General features: G+C 42.7%; 1 protein-coding gene across 4 annotated transcripts in view; it reads right to left on the bottom strand.

Moving 5' to 3' along the window:
* EXT2 (exostosin glycosyltransferase 2) overlaps positions 1–21,151 on the bottom strand; it is a 149,188-nt gene that overhangs the window by 77,554 nt on the left and 50,483 nt on the right. For 3 of the 4 annotated variants that reach the window (XM_061381200.1, XM_061381199.1, XM_061381202.1), the window contains one exon: positions 2,217–2,348. The exons of the other annotated variant lie outside the window; for it this stretch is intronic. In XM_061381200.1, coding sequence (XP_061237184.1) covers positions 2,217–2,348 — 132 coding nt within the window. The remainder of the gene's footprint in view (positions 1–2,216; positions 2,349–21,151) is intronic. 4 annotated transcript variants of the gene reach the window in all.

Here is a 21,151-nt window from a genome sequence, read left to right as displayed (position 1 = left end):
GTAAAGGACCAGTATAAAGAAAGCTTTAAAATTTTACTAGAAAGACAAACCTTGCTTCCAGATAGCAAGACCTACTGCAATGTAAACTCCCCAGTGGCGTGGATTTTTCTCTGCTTTGTTGACTGACATATCTCAAGTACTAAGAACACTGCCTGGAATAAAACAGGCACTCAAGAAATACCCACTGAATGAATACATGCCAAAAACAATCTAAAAAGTCAGGGTTATCAATCACAGTTCAAATAGGATTTATATTTGTATTCTGGGAGCAACAGAGAGAGATATCAACCTTCCAAGTAAGCAAAAATTCAAGTACTCAGGGTTACTGAAGGCATGAAGAAGCAGAATAACCAAAATGTTATTGGTGGAATTATAAACTGGTGTAGTCTTTTGAAAGAGCAATTTGTTAAAATCTATCAACACTCAAGTCGATGGGGTTGAAAAGAGTCAGACGGGGCTGAGCAATTGAACTGACTGATTGATCAACACTTAAAGTGTGCCTATTCTTCTAGTTATTTCTCTGCTATTACTAATTCTACAGATACATTCACACATTTATGTGCATACACACCTGAAAGGCTGTGTGGATGCAATAATATGCATCCCCCCTATTACTGTTGAAAACAGATCTGCCTGTAAGACAGACCTAAGCGATGGGATCACATACAGCAGTCCAACACGTGATCTTAGCCAAAAGGCCAAAACATGATTACAGCAGTCCTTAAAACTGAAGTATCCCTATACAGAATGAAATGGAAGTAAGCCCATGATCTAGTTTTAAAGTAAAAAAGGCAAGGTTGAGAATAATATGCATAGTGTGACCCCATTTGTATTCTAAAATTACACAGTATGTCTATACAGGAACACAAACATTCTGGAAGGTTACCTTTGGCAAGGAAGTCAAGGGAAGAGATGGACAGAAGGAAACCTTCCCTCAAGGAAAACAGAAAGGAGGTGTTTGCTACTGTTTGACTTGCCTTGACGGTTTTACTTCCTCTTGGGCACTGCCCGCCCTCGCCCGGGGCTCCCTGGGAATTCCACCCGCAGCTCCACTGCAGGGCAACTCATACAATACCCTTCCTTCCGGGCTTCCCAAGTTAGCACTGAGTTCCTCTGAGGGCAGGGCCTGGTTTCCTCTGCTTTCTCAGCACCTGGTGGAGCACTGGCACACAATAAGCCCTTAAGAAAGGCAGGAGGGAGATGGGGAGGGAAAAAGAAGACCGACCAGGTGGCAGCATACAGCACTGTTAAGAGCAGGTAGAGTCAGGAGACAAGGACGGCTGGCCACAAAGAGAAGAGCAATGATTCAGCGGAGAGGAGTCTAGCTCGCTTACGCAGAGGCCTCGGGGTCTGTGAGCCCCAGAGCAGAGACTGTGCCCCCCACAGCTTCAGGTACTTGTCCCTCCCAGGCCACAGGTACCTCATGACTCCTGCAATTAAGGACGAAGCTCTGAGAGCAGCATCTGCCCACCCCATCTTGCTGCTGGAAGGACTGAGGGGTCTCGGCCACCCTGAGCAATCCCTAATGCCTCTCTATCATTTTTGCTGATGATGTCCCCTAGCAGGGGCCTGAATGTTAATTGACATCCATGCAAAGCACTTAGTTAGCATAAAGCACAAGAGGCAGGGCTCAAAATAGAAGCCATCACTAATTGCTTAGAGAATCTTTTCAAGAGTTCAAAGCACCACCATTGCAAAAGTCATCAGGAAGTCTTCCATTTCCAACAAGACCCAGGCCTCCCAATTTATTTCTGCAATAAACAAACACACTGCCTTCCTAAGCACATTTAAAACAAACTGCTGCTTCAGTATTTGTTACTTTTGTCATTTCAAAATTAAACTGGTCCTGCGTGCGTGTGTGCTAAGTCGCTTCATTCGTGTCCTACTCTTTCCTTACCCCGTGGACTGTAGCCCGCCAGGCTCCTCTGTCCATGGGGATTCTCCAGGCAAAAATACTGGAGTGGGTGGCCATGCCCTCTTCCAGGGAATCCTCCCAACCCAGGGATTGAACCTAGGTCTCCCGCACTGCAGGTAGATTCCTTACCATCTGAGCCAACAGGGAAGACCAAAACTGGTCCTATTGGGTCCCACATATTCTAGCACACTCTTATATCTTAGAAAGCTCAAACTTAAATCACCTTTACAAATCCAGTACACGTTCCATCGTCCTGGCCTCTGGCCTATGCCTGACGTGGCTCACCCCAGCATTTACTCACCACAGCAGGAGGGTCGTTCCAGTCTTCGTAGGAGATGGCAGCGTATGGATAGATCCGATCATTGATGATCTGCAGGGTGGCCAGGGCGATGGCCTTGATTGACTGGAAGTATGCTTCCCAAAACCACCGTGCCTGTGAAGAAAACCACACTGCGTGAAATGAGCAGTGAGGGAAGAACTAGAGGCTCCATCACAGGCACCTCTGCGTCGGGGTCATTTCCTTATTCTCAAAGAAGAGCAAGCCCAAGGCAAAAGCCTGCCTGCTGTGCAAGGCAACTCCATCAGAATGGGCATTCATCCAAGGCAGTCAAACAGGACATGAGCGCAGGCAATGCACATGGAATCCAATTTAGACAGAAAAGAAACTACATGGGAATGAAGTATCAAGTTTATAGTCTTTTTTTTTTTAAATATTACTACTAAAGTGCACATAAAGTACATTCAGTACTTCTATAATCACTATCCAGATAAAGATATAGAACATTCCAGCACCCCAGGAGAGTCCTCTCTGCTGCACCCAGCCAGTATCTCACCCCTCCAAGAGTAATCCCTACTCTGATTTCTGTTAGCCCACTAAGGAATTTCATATTAATGGAACCAAACAGTATTTACTCTTTTGTGTCAGACCTCTTTTGCTGAACACTGTAATGTTAAAATTGGATTTCAGTGTCAGGTTATGCTGGCCTCATAAAAGGAGTTGAAAAGTGAGTAGAAAAAGTTCTATTCTTTGACAGATGTTAGCCAAGTTTGGCATTATTTCTGCCTTGAAAGACTGAGAAGTCATCAAAAAAGCCATCTAAGGTTTTGTGTTTTTTGGGGGAGGGTGGGGTGGGTAACGATTTTAAATCATGGATTTTCTTCCATAGACATAAGATTCTGCATATTTTCATGTCAGTTTTGTAGGTGGTATTTTTCAACGAATATGTTCACTTTGAACTGTTAAATGTTTGGACTAAATGTATGTCTATTTAATGCCTATAAAATCTGTAGTAATATCTCTCTTTTCATTCCTGATATTGATCATCTGTGTTTTCCCTTTGTACTTGATCAGTCTTACTGATGTTTATCAATTTTATTAATCTTTTCCATTTCATTTTGTTGATTTTCTTCATCTTCAGTTCAGTTCAGTCGCTCAGTCGTGTCTGACTCTTTGCGACGCCATGGACTACAGCAGGCAGGCATCCCTGTGCATCACTGACTCCCAGAGCTTACTCAAACTCATCCATCGAGTCAGCCATGTCATCCAATCATCTCATCCTCTGTCGTCCCCTTCTCCTCCTGCCTTCAATCTTTCCCAGCATCAGGGTCTTTTCTAATGAGTTGGCTCTTCGCATCAGGTGGACAAAGTATTGGAGTTTCAGCTGCAGTATCAGTCTTTCCAATGAATATTCAGGACTGATTTCCTTTAGGACTGACTAACTCTCAAGAGTCTTCTCCAACAACACAGTTCAAAAGCATCAATTCTTTGGCGCTCAGCTTTCTTCATGGTCCAACTCTCACATCCATACATGACCACTGGAAAAACCACAGCCTTGACTAGATGGACCTTTGTTGACAAAGTAATGTCTCTACTTTTTAATATGCTAAGTTTGTCACAGCTTTTCTTCCAAGGAGCAAACATCTTTTAATTTCATGGCTGCATTTACCATCTAAAGTGATTTTGGAGCCCAAGAAAATAGAGTCTGTCACTGTTTCCATTGTCTCCCCATCTATTTGCCATAAAGTGATGGGACCAGATGGCATGATTTTAATTTTCTGAATGTTAAGTTTTGAGCCAGCTTTTTCACTCTCCTCTTTCACCTTCATCAAGAGGCTCTTTAGTTCCTCTTCGCTTTCTGTCATAAGGGTGGTGTCATCTGCATATCTGAAGTTATTGATATTTCTCCCGGCAATCTTGATTTCAGCTTGTGCTTCATCCAGTATGGAATTTTGCATGATGTACTCTGCATATAAGTTAAACAGGCAGGGTGACAAAATACAGCATTGACGTACTCCTTTCCCAATTTGGAACCAGTCCATTGTTCCATGTCCAGTTCTAACTGCTGCTTCTTGACCTGCATACAGATTTCTCATGAGGCAGGCAAGGTGGTCTGGTATTCCCATCTCTTTAAGAATTTTCCAGTTTGCTGTGATCCACACAGTCAAAGGCTTAGCATAGTCAATGAAGCAGAAGTAGATGTTCTTCTGGAACTCTCTGCAACAGATGTTGGCAATTTGATTTCTGGTTCCTCTGCCTTTTCTAAATACAGCTTGAATATCTGTAAGTTCTCAGTTCACATACTGTTGAAGCCCCGCTTGAAGAATTTTGAGCACTGCTTTGCTGGCATGTGAGATGAGTGCAACTATGTGGTAACTTACTTACTTAATTCTTCACCTAACTTTTTTTCTATTTTGCTCCTTTCTGCTCTTATTTTTACTTTCTTTGGTTTTGGGGGACTTTAATCCATACTGCATTTAGATTCTTGAGATTGAAGTTTAGATATTTCAATCTTTCTTCTTTCTTAATACCTAAATACAAAGCTGAAATTTATTTCTATGCACTATTTTAAATACATCCCACACATTTACATATCATTTTCATTATAATTTAGGTAAAAAAAATTAATTTCCATTGTAACACTTTCTTTGGCCCAAAGGGCATTTATTAATAGAAGTATACTGTTTAATTTCCAAACACTCTCAGATTTTATATTTATCTGTTACTGATTTCTACTTTGCACTGTAGTCAGGGAACATACAAGTTATTTCAAAACCTTGCAATTTATTTAAACTTGATTTATGGCCAGGCACATTATTTATTTTTGTCAATGATCTACATGCATTTTAAAAAGAGTATCTTGCTGTTGATGAGTGTAATGTTTTACACTTGTCAAGCAGAGTAAGTTGATTATTTAGTACTATCTAAATATTCTATACCTTTATTGATTGCTCTCTGCCTGTATGCACGTGTGTATGTGTGTTTATTTCCAAAATTTTTACTTTCAAATTTCTGCCCTTAAAGTTTGTCTAAAGATTATCTCTCATAAAAAGATATAAATGGATTTTAATATTTTATCCCATTTAAAAACCTTTGGCTTTCAGTTGTACATACAGTCCACTTATACTTAATGTAATTTCTGATACAGTTGAGTTTAAGTGTTTGCTCATTCTATTTGTCCACAGAGGTCCACAGATGTACCTCAGTGTAGCTCTTTGTATTTATCCTACTGAGAACTGTATAGCTTCTCTAATCTGTGACTTTATGTCTCCTGATGCTTCTAGAAAACTCTGTCAGTATTTTTTAAAATGTTGGTTCTATCACACTCTCCTCTTCTACAACTCCAGACACACATGTATGTAAAATGTTTTCACCATGTCCTGTATGTCTCTTATTCTCTTTTCTGTATTTTTCCTCTCTGTGCTTCAATCTGTGTATTTTTCTACTAATATTCCTTCTGGTCCAATAATCCTTTATCCTTTTCCAATAATCCTTTATCCTTTGTGTGTGTAAGTCTATAAACTGCTATTAAATCCATGTATTGAACTGTTAATTTCACTTCTTATATTTTTCATTTCCAGAATTCCACTTGGCTAAGAAGATTTTGTATCTTGTTGAAATCCTCCTTCACTTCTGTATTATTGAGTATTGTTAGTTCCTGACTGATAACTCCAATATCTGAATAAACTTTAAGTCTCTTTCTGCCATCTCTTTTTATTCTTCATTTTGGTCATTTGGTTTCAATTTCTAACTTGCATCTTAATTTTTTATTAGATACCAATATTCTGCATTAAAAATTATAGAAGATTCTGGACAATCCAGATTATCTTTATCTTAAGAATATAACACATTCTGCTTGCAGGCACAGAGAATGCAGTCAGACCACTTTAATCCTATCAGCTTCAACTTTTGTCAGGACTTTTTTCAGCTTGCCCATAGTCTGAAGGTGTGGCCTTCTGGGCCTTCAACTAAAGCCTGGGGTATTTCCCAGGACCCCTCCATCCTGGCCAGCCCTGAACATGGACCTTTGTCTCATTAGCACTGCATACGGTTACTGAAACAGCTGCACAGCTCCTTAGGCCCCCAGCCGCTTCTTTCTGCAGGGCTCCTTAGGCCCCCAGCCGCTTCTTTCTGCAGGGCTCCGTAGGCCCCAGCCGCTTCTTTCTGCAGGGCTCCAGGAGTCTTGCTCTGATCGTGCGCACCTTAGGACTTGGCAAAGACCTTAATGGAAGACTGCATGCTCGTTTTTTGTTTATTTCCCCATGATTCCCTTTCTCCTGAGACTTTTGTCCTTCAAATCCCAGATACTCTGGGAACCCCCTAACCCCAGCCTGTCAGCCCTGTGGGGCTGCTGTTTCCTGTGAAGTCCCCATACCCATGACTGTGAATTAGAAGTCCTCGGGGGATGGCATCAGAGTGAACAGGCAGCTATTCTCAGGGTGCTCCTGTCTCTCAGGAATTATCCCTCAAGTCCTGGCTGCTCTCTGAACTGTTGTTTCATCTATTATAATGAGCTTCTGTACTTCTTTTTCTTTTATTGACAGGAGGGTTACTCCCAAACCAGCCACTCTGTCAGAGTCTTCTGAAAGAAGACGGTTTCTTATCCAAGCAGAGTTTAAACTCGGTTCCTAAAGAAAGCAGGATGCTGACGCCGATGACCTCTCCAGCTTCATTCAGCCTACGATCCCACTCAAAATCAGAGGCTGTTTGCATTTATGCAAGGGGGCCAAACATATCCAAGTTTAGCATGAGAAACTGGAAGCATAACCAAAATAGGGAGAGGAAAAAAAGACACTTTCTAGTCTAGACTTACTGACTTTGGGTCTGTTTCCTGGACAAGTCCTCTATTAGTTAAAGCCTTGGATAACTTCTGAGTTATATGACGACTATTGTTTCCACTAACAATAAGGAGAAGGCAAAGCATCACAATGAGAATTTCTCCTATTCAGAGAAAATCAAAAACAGATTTAGCTTCCAGGGGCATCTGACTTGAGCCGTCCTGCGGTTTGCCATCTGGGTACAGCCAGGGGGGGCCTCTTGGCTGCCTGCTGCTGCTTCGTAGATACACTCTACTCACTCTAGTCTCCTTCCTGCTCAGCCATGCTGCTGCTTCCCCTCCCATCGTCCAGCCAAAGCATCTACAGTTCATGAGGCCTAAGAGAACCTACCTTCTCTGTGAAACCTTTACTGAGCACCCCCAACATCAACAATCTTCCCTTACTAAGACATCCCACCGCATTCACAGCCTTTACCTTATGGCTTAGTTCTCTGATACACCGTTCTAACACTGCTTTACTGGCATTTCAGATGACCACTTTTCTCTCTCCAGCTACACTGTGAATTTCTTGGCTGTGGAAACTGGCATTTTTTTTTTTCCTCATTAGTATCCTTACAAACGTTAGAATGTTTTGCCTGCTGCAAAGCACTACTGTACCCATGATCTCATCTGCTCTTTATAACCAAGTTTGTTAACTTTTGGGGGTCGGGTAGCAGATACAAATTTCATTTTATATGTGAGAAACTGAGCTATTAAGTGGCAAAGTCACCAATCCAACCCGTGAATCCTAACTCTAAAGTCAGACCTTCTACCTCCTTCTAGAATATGAAGAGTACCAGCACAGAGTAAGGAAATGGTCCTCTACCAAGGCACCAAGATGCATGAGCCCACACATAAACACAGCTTAAATATTTACCTCCTTTTCTACCCAAATGGGTTCATCATCATATGTTTGTTTGTTTTTTTTTTAATTTCAAATCACACCACACTCAAACTCGAGCATTCCAAAGCTTTGCGTTCACATTTAATCACAGTGGAGACAGCAGCGTTTGGGATTTACATGAAACAATGACTGGGAACAAATCCACCTAGAATACCAGCCAGAGGCACAAGTGTAGGACAGAGACTCTGATTTAAGATGTCTCAAATCATCTCATCCTGTCCACCAAATTGCAGTTCTCCTGGAAAGGAAGCAAGCCTTGCCAATAATCACAGCTCAAGTGTCTCGGCCTGAGGATAAGTGAACTTCACAGGCTTAATTATTTCTGCAGGACCTCTTTAACACCTTGCAGCATTTAGAAGGCATAATTTACAGCCCCTCCAGGACTCAGCATAGGCCACTTTTTGGCAGAGAGGAAGGAGTTTTCAGCTCTGTTGTGATATACATGAAAGCACCACCATTCCCATCCAGTGAGCTAAATGCAAATACTTATTTTGTTTTGAGATTTTTCCCCCCATCAACATGGGCCACACTTATCTCTATCTGAAAATCTGAAATGAGGGATTCTTCCACAAACCTGCGGATTCCCCACATGCTCTACTCTATGCATCTACACAGCTGAAAGCTAAGTCATATATGAAAAGGTCATACCAACAACCTCCGACAAAGCATTTAACTTTTCTTCATGAAACTGATACCACAGTAATTTTGTAAAAGCAGATTTTCAAAGCACAGGAACTAAAGTTCCTATGACACTTTCAAACATTAGAATCATGAAGCAAAAGGCAAGGATTGGGCCAACTTAAAACTATCTCAAGCAAACACAAACTTCAAACTAAAACTGCTACTGTGGTTTAATTTCTTTGATTTTCAGTAACATAAAGCCAACAGGACTAGCAATAACAAGTGTTTAAAGGAAGCAAGTACAATATGGGAGAAAGAGTCATGGTGATGAGTGTCTTGCACGATTTTAAGCAGCTTGCTGCTGCTGCTGCTAAGTCACTTCAGTCGTGTCCGACTCTGTGCAACCCCATAGACGGCAGCCCACCAGGCTCCCCGTCCATGGGATTCTCCAGACAAGAACACTGGAGTGGACTGGCACTTCCTTCTCCAACGCATGAAAGTGAAAAGTGAAAGTGAAGCTGCTCAGTCGTGTCTGACTCTTAGCGACCCCATGGACTGCAGCCCACCAGGCTCTTCCATCCATGGGATTTTCCAGGCAAGAGTACTGGAGTGGGGTGCCATTGCCTTCTCTGTTAAGCAGCTTAACCCTCTCTATTTTTTGAATCTAGGGGATGGACACCACACCACCTTTCTCTTGGAGCTGCAGGTTCCATGAGATGAGGTTTGTAAAGCTCCTCGCCCTGTGCAGAGCAGATAATCAGAACATCTCCTCCACACCTGCGCCCATCCTGCCCCTCGAGGTCACTTACAGTATATACTACATTCTGCGTGATTTGGGGGCGGGGAGGGAGACAGGGGAAGAGGAGAGACAGAAGGGATTCTAAGGTTACACTCCATTCATTTCAATTCTTGAAGCCAGGAAAAGAATCCAACTGGTCAGAGAAGGGAGGTAGGTATAATAAAAATAAATACAAGGATGACAGACCTTAATACTGGAAAATATCTCACCCACTAACATGTCTCTTCTACCTGAATCTCTAAGCTTCCAAGGCAGAGGCCAGCACTTCTCTGCAGACCGTGAGAGTGGGGACGCATCTGGTTTTGCTCATCACTGGTCTTGCAGCCCCTAGCACAGCGCCTGTCAAGGAGTGGACAGTCGAATGTTTGTTGAAAGAACAAATCCATCTCCCTCACAGGCACCACAGGCATCTCACGGAACTCTCCGGATCTTCTAAGCACCAGCCCATGACCTTAAAGGAGGAAAACCGTCAGTTCATAAAAAGGATCACCTCGTGCATGCAGAATTTTAAAAGGGAAAAGATGGGGCAGGGAGTGGATTTGAGTGGGGAAAAAAAAGGAAAACGTGTTTCTAGGTGAAATGGCAAAGCAGAAAAGGGACCATGGGTGTCCCTTATATTGTGTGTGTATAGACCACGAGAGAGAGAATCAGTGGTTAGAACTATGCCTTGCAAGTCTGACCTGGAAGTGTCCAGGATATCTAACCATGAAGAAATTACACAGAAGAACCCCAGGACCCCAAAGTAGTCCAAGGGCGACTGCATCCCAAGCACAGTGACGAGTCTCCAACACCCGTTCATCGGCAACCAACTGCGCACTGCCCTTTCCAACAGAATCTCCTGAATGTGACCCATGCCAACAGACTTCGTTTTAATATATTAAAAGGACATTTCTAATGAAAACCACAAAATAAAAAAATATACCAGCCGGTGATGCCTCTGTGTCAAACCTCATCGGGCAATGCTGTCCAAACACGTAACGGTGGATCAGTAGGTACCCCAATATTACTCTACTTCCCCACCCCCACCCACTGGTTGGCCACAGAATAAAAGATCTGCCTCTGCTTGGGATGTAGAAAGTCGCAAAGAAACATGGAATCTACAGTAACCATGAGAAAAAGCCACCAGATACACCACCAACACTGTAACTTGCCCTGGACACGTGGGAGAGCTGCGGTCAGAAGGCAATCAGGGACACCCAATTTCTAAGAGCGCCATCCAGGAGCCATGGGACACTCAAATCCAGCTCGGGAAGAGCAGAGAAGGCGGGGGTGGCTGCTATAAAGGCAGTCACCAAAACCAGCTAACATTTTAACAAATTCTTCAAACTGAGTGTGGGCTAGTAGGGCAGTTTGGGAGTTCTGGACACAAGCAGAATCTGCACTCACTTTCGAGCCCTTTTCTGCTGGATGTTCTGGAGAAAGAGGGGGGCAGGAGAAGAAACCACAGACATTCCCTTCAACGGCACACAAGGAGAAAGCCCTGTCCCTTTCTCGAATCTTTTTCTTTTCATCCAAAGCCAAATCTCTACCTGCTGGGGGGTTAGCAGGAAAAGCCCTCACCCCCAAAGGCAGATGCAGATCCTCGGCTTCTGGGAGAGGGGGAGACAGGCAGCCTGCCCCGCACTGGGAGGGCAAGAACCCTTCCAGCTCCTAGAAGGCTCAGCTTTGACTGGGGTCGAAGCAAAAGCCTCTGCTCCCAAGGGAGGGGTAGGAGACTCCCTCTAACCCCAGACCCCCACAGACAAAGGGCAGACTCCAGCTGCCCCAGGAACAATGAGAAAGCACCCCCTCCACGGCCCCAGCAAACAAGCCTGCAAGACTGAGGCCGGACCAGGGGAATGGAACCCTCCTGGCCCACCACAGGTCTGGCACCACATACAAGCAACAGAAGTCTACCTACCCGCCGACGGGAGCACGGCTCCCTGTGTAGTGCAGGGGGGCAGGGCCTGCTGGAAGCGGAGGGTGGAGCTGGAACTCTGAGAAAAGCCCCAGTACCCTGTGCCCCACACAAGAACGAGGAGACCACTGGCAGCATCTGGAGTCAGCGGTGCTGAAGGTAAGTCCAGCGACAGAAAAACTCAGACCCATCCCAGTTACATGCTAGGTTGAGTCAACCTCCCATGCGAATGGCTCACAGAAGGTCTGCCCACTGCTGGACACGACATTTACTTTAGGTCTCCTGTTTTTCTAACACAGTCCATCACTCAGTCAAAGTTTATCAGAAACAAAATACAAGAGAAAACAATCCACTGTCATAACATAAACCCGTCAATAGAACTAGGCTGAAAGATGACCAAGATGTTTGGAACTACCAGATGGAGACTTCAAAATAACTATAATTAACATGTGAAAGAATCTAGTGAAAAAGTGGACAACCTGCATGAACAGATGGGCTTATTCAGTAGACAGATGAAAACTATCTGTAAACAAAGAGCCAAATGAAAATGCTAGAAATAAAAAGCGTACCATCATAGAATTTCTTCAAGTGTGCTTATCACAACAGAGCAAAGAAATACGGTAGTAAACTTGGAAATAAAAAAGAAATGATCCAAACCGAAATGCAAAGAGAAAAAGAGTACAAGAAAATAGAGCGTCCAAGAACTGTAGAACCACATGGAAATGTCCTAACAGTACCTGGAGCCGGAGTTCCAGAGAGGGGGTTCAGAAACAAGGCAACAGATACATTTAGAGAAATAGTGGCTAAGAGTTTTCCCAAATTAATGAAAAACAATAAAACGGACTGAATAAGCACAGAGAACCAAGGCAGATTAAATAAAGCATTTGCCTTCTCCCTCAGGAAGTTTGAGAAACAGCTGCACCGTTCGGGCCGCAGAAGCCCTTCTGCCTCTGAGCAGCAACCTGAGAGATTCCGGGGGATCTGAGGCCAGGAGATTTTCTCTCAGCTCACTGCACTGACAGAACATTTATCTCAGGTGAAGGGCTGGAAAATATTTCCACGCCTCATGGATTAATTTTTCAAAGCTGTGTCTGAAGGTGAATCTGAAAACTTCCAAAGGGATTCCGAGGCTTTCCAAGCACTTAACGTACCACCGGCAGACGAGCTCCTTTTCGTTTCTTTGCTGTGACAAATGGAGCCAGTGAGCATTCCTGTGACGGCCCCTGAGCCTCGTACACGGCAAGCTCTGCAGGGTCACACGGGCTCTCTTCCCCGCCACCTTCCTGGGCAGGTGACAGGGCCCGAGCAGGGAGCCGAGTGCCCTTCTTGCTGACCTCACTTCCGGGGTGTGGCTAACCCCATGGCCAGCCTGGAGGCAATGGAGACAGGCATGGACAGCCTCCGCCTGGCAGCTGAAAACACACAAAATGGTGAGGTCGAGGGATAATCAGGGTGTCCTGATTCCCAGTGGAGCATTACTGCAAGACTGGTTTCTTGTTTATTCTTTCGCTGACTCCATTTTTATAAACCAGAGGGTTAACTGACAACAGAAACAGGGAGAGGAAAAAAAACAAAAATCAACAACATCCCCTCGGGGCAATCCTCAAGGACTGAAGGTTTTATAAAAATGTACTAGCCCCAGGCTGTCAGCTTTTCTAAAGGAGAAGCTCACTGACATTTGATACTTTTACTTAGTGGTCCAACAATCATAAATAGGGTTTATCTGCTTTAAAATAAGAGATTTCTGAAGCAAAAGAGGTCAACATATCGAGGATTTATCAGCACACCATTTTTTTCTTTACTTAAATCATTTGTTAATTTAATTAAATTTAAGTGCTGCTGGATCATCAAAAAGCAAGAGAGTTCCAGAAAAACATCTATTTCTGCTTTATTGACTATGCCAAAGCCTTTGACTGTGTGGATCACAATAAACTGTGGAAAATTCTTCAAGAGATGGGAATACCAGACCACCTGACCTACCTCTTGAGAAATCTCTATGCAGGTCAGGAAGCAACAGTTAGAACTGGACATGGAACAACAGACTGGTTCCAAATAGGAAAAGGAGTACGTCAAGGCTGTATATTGTCACCCTGCTTATTTAACTTCTGTGCAGAGTACATCATGAGAAACGCTGGGCTGGAAGAAGCACAAGCTGGAATCAAGATTGCCGGGAAAAATATCAATAACCTCAGATATGCAGATGACACCACCCTTATGACAGAAAGTGAAGAGGAACTCAAAAGCCTCTTGATGAAGGTGAAAGAAGAGAGTGAAAAAGTTAGCTTAAAGCTCAACATTCAGAAAACTAAGCTCATGGCATCCGGTCCCATCACTTCATGGCAAATAGATGGGGAAACAGTGGCTGACTTTATTTTTTGGGGCTCCAAAATCACTGCAGATAGTGACTGCAGCCATGAAATTAAAAGACACTTACTCCTTGGAAGGAAAGTTATGACCAACCTAGACAGCATATTAAAAAGCAGAGACATTACTTTGTCAACAAAGGTCCATCTTGTCAAGGCTATGGTTTTTCCAGTGGTCATGTTTGAATGTGAGAGTTGGACTATAAGGAAAGCTGAGCACCAAAGAATTGATGCTTTTGAACTGTGGTGTTGGAGAAGACTCTTGAGAGTCCCTTGGACTGCAAGGAGATCCAACCAGTCCATCCTAAAGGAGATCAGTCCTGGGTGTTCATTGGAAGGAGTGATGTTGAAGCTGAAGTTGCAATACTTTGGCCACCTGATGTGAAGAACTGACTCATTAGCAAAGACCCTGATCCTGGGAAAGACTGAAGGCTGGAGGAGAAGGGGACGACAGAGGATGAGATGGTTGGATGGCATCACCAACTCGATGGAGGTAAGTTTGAGTAAACTCCGGGAGTTGGTGATGGACAGGGAGGCCTGGCGTACTGCGGTTCATGGGGTTACAAAGAGTCGGACATAATTGAGTGACTGAACTGAACTGAAATGCCTTCCTCCGTAAAACATGAGAGTGCTTTTCTTCACTTCTGTACTCACAAAGTGACTTCACTCGCCCTCGCCACACCAGCATCCTGCACCAGGACCTGTCCCTGGTGCCCCCGGAAGCACTTCTCCGGCACCTACCACGGTCTTCCCAGTCCCGTTATCTCAATTACTTGATCCTGGCACCTGAGGCACCCACACCCACCATTCACTGACCCTTCCACAAAGCCACAGACATCTGTTCTGGTAACAGTAGCAAACTTCACTTTACAATTTTTGATAAATATAAAAAATGTTTTTATTTACCAGGCCGACTTGTAATCGCTTTCTTTTGAACTTTTCATTTTGAAACAGTTTTTGACTTAGAGAATAGTTGCACCAGTAGAACAGAGAGCTCTGAATACCCTCACTAGTTCTCCTAATGTTAGTCTCTTTCATCTCCATGGTGCAATGATCAAAACTAAGATGTTAACATTAGGTTAATTCTATTAACTCAGCTAAAGACTTTTGTTTTCTTTTTGGATTTTCCTAGTTTTCTTCTAAGGTCATTTTTCTGATCCGGCACCTTATCCAGGACACTGCATTGCTTCTGGCTGTCATGGCTCCTTAGTTTCAATCTTTCCCTATAGTTCATGACCTTAACACCTTGCCAAATGTGGTCAGGAATTTTGTAGAATGTCCCTCTGTCTGGTTGGTCTGAGGTTCTTTAACTGTTAAGACTGAGGTTATGGATTTTGGAGAATACTACACAGATGACGTGCCTTTCTCTTTCCTTCGTAACTGGGACACATGGTGGGTATCAACGTGACTTATTACAGGGGAAGTTCACCTTAATCACCTAGTTAAAGGTGAGGTCTTCCAGGTTTCTCCATGGTAAAGTTACCATCCCCATCTCATAGCCTATGCATTAGAACCAAGTCACTATGTTCAGACCATATTCAAAGAGAAGATAATTAAGCTTTACATCCCGGAGGAGGTAGTATCAGAGAAATAGCATACTGTTTTTAGTGTTGTTTAAAAGAATTAAAAACTATGAAATTCCATTCACTGAGTAGCGTGCACGCACATGTGCATACACACACACACAGCTAGTCTACGTATATACAGAACAGGATTCTATTAAAATCCTTAAGCCTCTAGGTATTTGTGGCTTAGGGAAGTATAAAACATTTTCTTTCTTGAATAATTCCACTAAACAAAAAAATCTGACATTTGCCTTAAATGTTAAGTTGAAGCCTGATAACATATCCTAGCTACTGAAAAGAGAAAAGCATGTAGCCAGTTTTTACTAAAAATCTTAGAGATGAAATCTACTGAGACCGCAAATATTTCTAAATTTCAACTGCTTCTAATCTCATACTTTAATTTTACTCTGATATATACACAGAATTATCATCCAAAAATAAAGTAAGCACCCCAATCTGATAATTTGGGAAAGAAAGGAAAAAAAACCTAAGGAATCTAGTAGCAGTAATTAATAAGAAAACAGACAAAGGAAGAGTATTTGAAAAGAAATCCAAGAGCTTTCCATTGATTTTCTATTAAGAAAATCCTAGAAAATCAACTAAAAATCCATCAAAGCTAATAAGGAAGTTTAATAAAGTGGCCAGCTACAAAATAATTTGTAAAATAAATAAAACAAAGAACAAGACTCTTCTATGCCAGCAATTCCCAGTGAGATTTTACACACAAATACACACACACACACACACACACACACAGTTAGTGGCAAAGCTCGTTCTACTGGACTTCCCTGGTTGTACAGTGGAAAAGAATCCCCCTGCCAATGCAGGGGACGTGGGTTCGATCCCTGGTTGGGCAAGATTCACCATGCCTTGTGCCCCAACTCCTGGAGCCGTGTGCTCTAGGGTCCACGAGCCACAGCTACTGAGCTCAAGCACTGCAATTACTGAAGCCCATGTGCCTAGAGCCCGTGCTCTGCAGCAAGAGAAGCCATCACAGTGAGGAGCTCCTGCATCCTAAGAGTAGCCCCCACTCACTGCCACTAGAGAAAACCCTCGCAAAGCAAGGAAGACCCAGCACAATCAAAAAAAGACAAAGCTCATCTCACTACCCTAACTTCTCACATCCAGATTATTCTTAGTCCTCCAGACAGACATTAAGCTGCCTCCCCAGTATCTGGTATCTCGTTCATCTTTACTAACAAAATCAACTTAAAATACTATATTACCCAGCCTCTTGTAGCAACGGAGGCTATGTGACAACGGACACTATGTGACACAGTTTGGGTGCAGTCCCTGGATTTGTGAGTTTTCATAACTAAAAAGATAAAATCTGAGCTTGGCAATATTGCAACAGAAACTTCCAAAATTGCAAAGAGAGAAAAGGCAGGGAAAGAACAAAATATCCAAGGACCATGGGACTACTATAAAAGGGGTAACATACACATAATACAAACACCAAAAGAAAAAAATATAATGGGAGAGGAAACTTAATGACTGAGAATTTCCTCAAATTAATACCAAACACCAAACCACAGATCCAGGAAGCTCAGAGAACACTGGGTAGGATAAATACCAAAAACACTACACCCGTGCATATCATAGTGAAACTTTAGAAAAGCAAATATTTAAAAATTTTCTGAAAGAAGCCACAGGGGGAAAAAAAAACACCTTAGCTATAGAGGAGCAAAGGTAACAACTACATCTGACTTCTCAGAAACCACACAAGCAAGAAGAAAGTGGAATGACAGCTATAAAGGGTTAAGAGAAAAAACGCACCAACACAGAATTTTACACCCTGGAAAACCCTTCAGAAGTAAAGGAGAAATAAATAATTTCTCAAGCAAAAATCGAGAAAATTTGTTGCCAGTATTTCTGCTTACAGGAAATGTTAAAAGAAGTTCTTCAGAGAGAAGGAAAATGATGCAGTCAGAAACAGATGTACATAAAGAAAGGAAAAGCATCAGAGAGGGACTAAGTGAAGGTAAAATTAAAATTGTCATTTTCCTTATTCTTAATTGATCTAACATATAATAATCTATAAAAGCAACAAATTTGATTATGTGTGTGTGTGTGTGTGTATATATATATATATGTATATGTGAAATGAGTGACAGCAACGATACAAGGGACAAGAGAACCAGGATTACTGTGTTAACATAAGGAAGGTACTTGCGCTATCACTGAAGCAGGAATATTTGAAAATGGATTTGGATTTGATATAGACGTAAAGTGCAAACTCTAGGGCAACCACTAAAAAAAGTATTTAAAAAGGAGTGTAATTGGTATGCTAACACAGAGAATAAAATCATATAAACTACTAATTAAAACCACAAAAGACATAAAATGTGTAGAAGACAAAAATATTAACAGGAAAAAAGAACAAAGCCAACAAATAGAAAACAGTGACAAATATGGTCAATGTCAATTCAAGTATCTCAATCATTACTTTAAATGCTAATGGCCTAAATACTACAATTAAAAGCTTGTCAGGGTGGATGAAAAAACAAGACCCAACTATATCTTGTCTATGAGAAACCCACTTTAAATAAACAGATACACATAAATTAAACGAGACGGAGAAAGATAGAGCATGCTAACACTAATCTGAAGACAGTATAGGTAGCTATGTTAATTTCAGACAAAGAAGACTTCAGAACGAGGAAAATTACAACACATAAACAGTAGCATACACAATGATAAAGAGGTCAATACTCCAAGAAAACATAACACTCCTCAAGGCAACCGACAAAAGAATATCAAAACACATGAGGCAAGAACTGGTAGAAATTCAAGGAGAAACAGATGAATCCTCTCCCAGAGCTGCCCTCTGTCAGAAGCACACAGATCCAGAAGGCAGAAAATCAGTAAGGGACATAGTTGAATGTATTCACAGCACCAAATAATTGACATCTGTAGACTATTTCATCCAACAGCGGCAGATTGGACACATTCTTCTCAAGCTCACATGTAACATTCACCGAGACAGACTACATTCTGGGCCATAAAGCATACTTGAACAACCATGAAAAGAAGTCATATGATGTCTGCTCCCAGACCGCAATGGAATTAAATTAGAAATAGTGACATGGAGGAAACATTATACGTTTGTTAAAAACCCACAGAATAGACAACCCCAAGAGCAAACCCTAACAAGGACTACAGACTCTGAGAGAGAAGGCTGTGTCAGTGTAGGCTCCACTCTAACAATGAACCACTGTGGCTCACTGTTAGTGTGGGAGGCTATGCGTCTGTGGGGACACAGGGTGTATGGGAACTCTCCCTACCTCCTGCTCGATTTTGCTGTGAACCTAAAACTGCTCTGAAAAATAAAACTTAGTGATTAAGGGCCTTCCCTGGTGGTCCAGTGGCTAAGCCTCCGAGCTCCCAGTGCAGGGCGCCTGGGTTCGATCCCTGGCCAGTGAACTAGATCCCACGTGCTGAAACTAAGAGCTCACACGCTGCGACTCTTAGCAACGCGAACTGAGCTTGCATTACGATCTGAGTTACAACTAAAGATTCCACGAGCTGCAGCCAAGATGAGGGGCAACTAAATAAATTAAATAAATACCTTTTTTAAATTTAGTAATTAAAAAACAAAAAATCCTACCTGGGCTTCAAGTTTTATCTCCTTGAAAGCATACTGAGGCCCTTTTCCAATTCATCTGACAATTTCTACACAAGAGTCAGCATCTATTCTCTGCCCTACTGTTATCTCATGGGGTGAAAATACTTATCTTCCTAGTTAGACTGAAAACTCTCTGGTGGCCCTCAGTAAAAACCAAAATCTGCTGGGCCCCACTCAAGGGCAAGGATTTGAAAACTTGGCCCATAAGTACTACAGATTTGGGGCAGTAGGTTTCCGCGGGTTCTCGTGGCTTCTTTACGCTGGTATCCTACAGTTCCTCTAGAGTCATGCCCGAGTGTCGAGAAACTGGAGCAGACTAAGGGGACTGAGCGCCATTCTCAATGTCTCATTTTCCCCTGCAGCAGCAGCAAGCAGGACTGACTAGACTTGGCTTAACCAGCAAGGCCTCTATTTTCAGCTGTGTCATTGCAGGGGAACAGCTGAGAACCATATTAAATGTGAAATGCAGCCCCTACCCAGTGCGAGATCTAATGTATCACACCTAATGAACACATTTTTGCTCTTCTCCTCGGATCTCATATAGAACCTGATGATTCTTGTTAGGACTTTAATCTCTCCTAGGATTTAATCTCTATTTTATTTTTATTTTTACATTCTTCCGCATTCCCAGCCTTCTAAAAACATATCAGAATTCAGAATCCACAGTAGGTTTGTTGTAGTTGTGTCTTGTTTAAAATAATCTCTACCCAGTTGGCACATAGGTAGTGAAGAGAAAAATAAAATCACCTTAATAATAGCGACTATCATTATGAACGCTTCCCTGGTGGCTCAGTGGTAAAGAATCTACCTGTCAAAGCAGGAGATATGGGTTCAATCCCTGGACTGGGGAGATCCCCTGGAGAAGCAAATGGCAATCCCTTCCTGCCCGTACTCCTGCCTGGGAAAACCCATAGACAGAGGAGTCTAGCGGGCTACAGTCCATGGAGTCGCAAGAGTCATACACGACTTAGCAAATAAACAATGACAAATGGTTATGAACCTCTGCCATGCAAAAGGCGCCCTTTCTTCCCCTTCTCACCCTTTGGTGAAGACTCTGAGAACTTGCTCACAGCCTTTCCCCTTGGCTGGCTGCAGAGCACTCAGCCTTTAAATCTAGTTTTCTCTCTCTCCCCGCGTACCATTTTTGTTAACCATCCCTTAACTTCCCTCAATGTAATCCCCTTTTCCTGGTGCTGAGAGGAAGAGGTCTTTACACAGTCTTCCAGGCCAAGCTCCCCCCTAACCTGCTCCCACCAACCGCTAAAGGCTTCTCAACACCAGCCGCAGCCCAAGCCTCGTAGGAAGAGCTGAGCACACCCACTTGTGCTTATTTCTAGGAGTTCTAGACCTTGCTCTTACACATAAAACCCTGAGTCATTCAAAGGTTAGAAAACAAGCAAGTATGTGGACCAGCATTCAAATCTTATTTTGATACAGAGTTGCATAGAAAATTCCAAAAATGCCTATACGTAAGCGCATGTCATCCATTTAGAACGAAAGATGTCCTTCTGTTCATCTCCAGCCTCCATATTTATATTTATGGGGAGTGATTAAAGAATGGACATGCAGTTAGCTCCGCCTATAGTTACCAGAGAAACGGTTCCAGCATATATTTGTTAAGAATCACCAGGGACTTCCCTGGTGATCCAGTGGCTCCCCGTGAAGGGGCCCATGTTCAGATGGAACTGGATCCCACAAGGCATGACTGCGAGCTCAGATGCCTCAACTAGGAGAGCCCACGTGCTGCAACCAAGGCCCAGCAAAGCCAGATAGAGAAGTAAACATGGTTTTAGAAGAAGAATGACAAAAATGTAAGGAAGAGGTCAGGAGGGTGAGGCCCAGAGCGATACTTTCTGACAGCAAGTTCACAGTGTTTAATTAGACGACGTGGGTTTTTTCCCCAAAGGCTAATCAAATATGTACAGGTTCCTTATCAGCTTACATGGCATCATATAACATCATATAACACGGCTGATTCCCATAAAGAGTTGAAAAATCTGAGTTATCATCAGCGCAAGGATACAGAGAAAGAACTGGAACATGGGACAAAGAGAGGCAAGTGAAGAAAGGGGATTTCAAATTCCTTCCTCTAACTCATGCAATAGGATTTAGAAATGGGAGAACTAAATTTCCCAGTAGGTGGAAAAAAACAGAAAATAGTGGCAAGGAGAAGCAACCTATAAACCATCATCAATACAGCAATTGATGTATTGATGATGGTTTATACTCATCTCAAAGACATACTTACCTCAGTGTAAAAGGCAAATGCCCCCAGAGGAAAGGTGAGAAAAGTGAACTTTTTAATCATGTGCTACAAATTCTTCCCAGTCCCAAGCCTGCCACTAAAGTTTTGTAACTACAGACCAGCC

Source organism: Bos javanicus, chromosome 15, assembly GCF_032452875.1.
Source record: "Bos javanicus breed banteng chromosome 15, ARS-OSU_banteng_1.0, whole genome shotgun sequence".
Classification (NCBI taxonomy): Eukaryota; Metazoa; Chordata; class Mammalia; order Artiodactyla; family Bovidae; genus Bos; species Bos javanicus.
The sequence above is the reverse complement of the archived record's forward strand: the minus strand, read 5'-3'. Positions and strand labels throughout refer to the sequence as shown.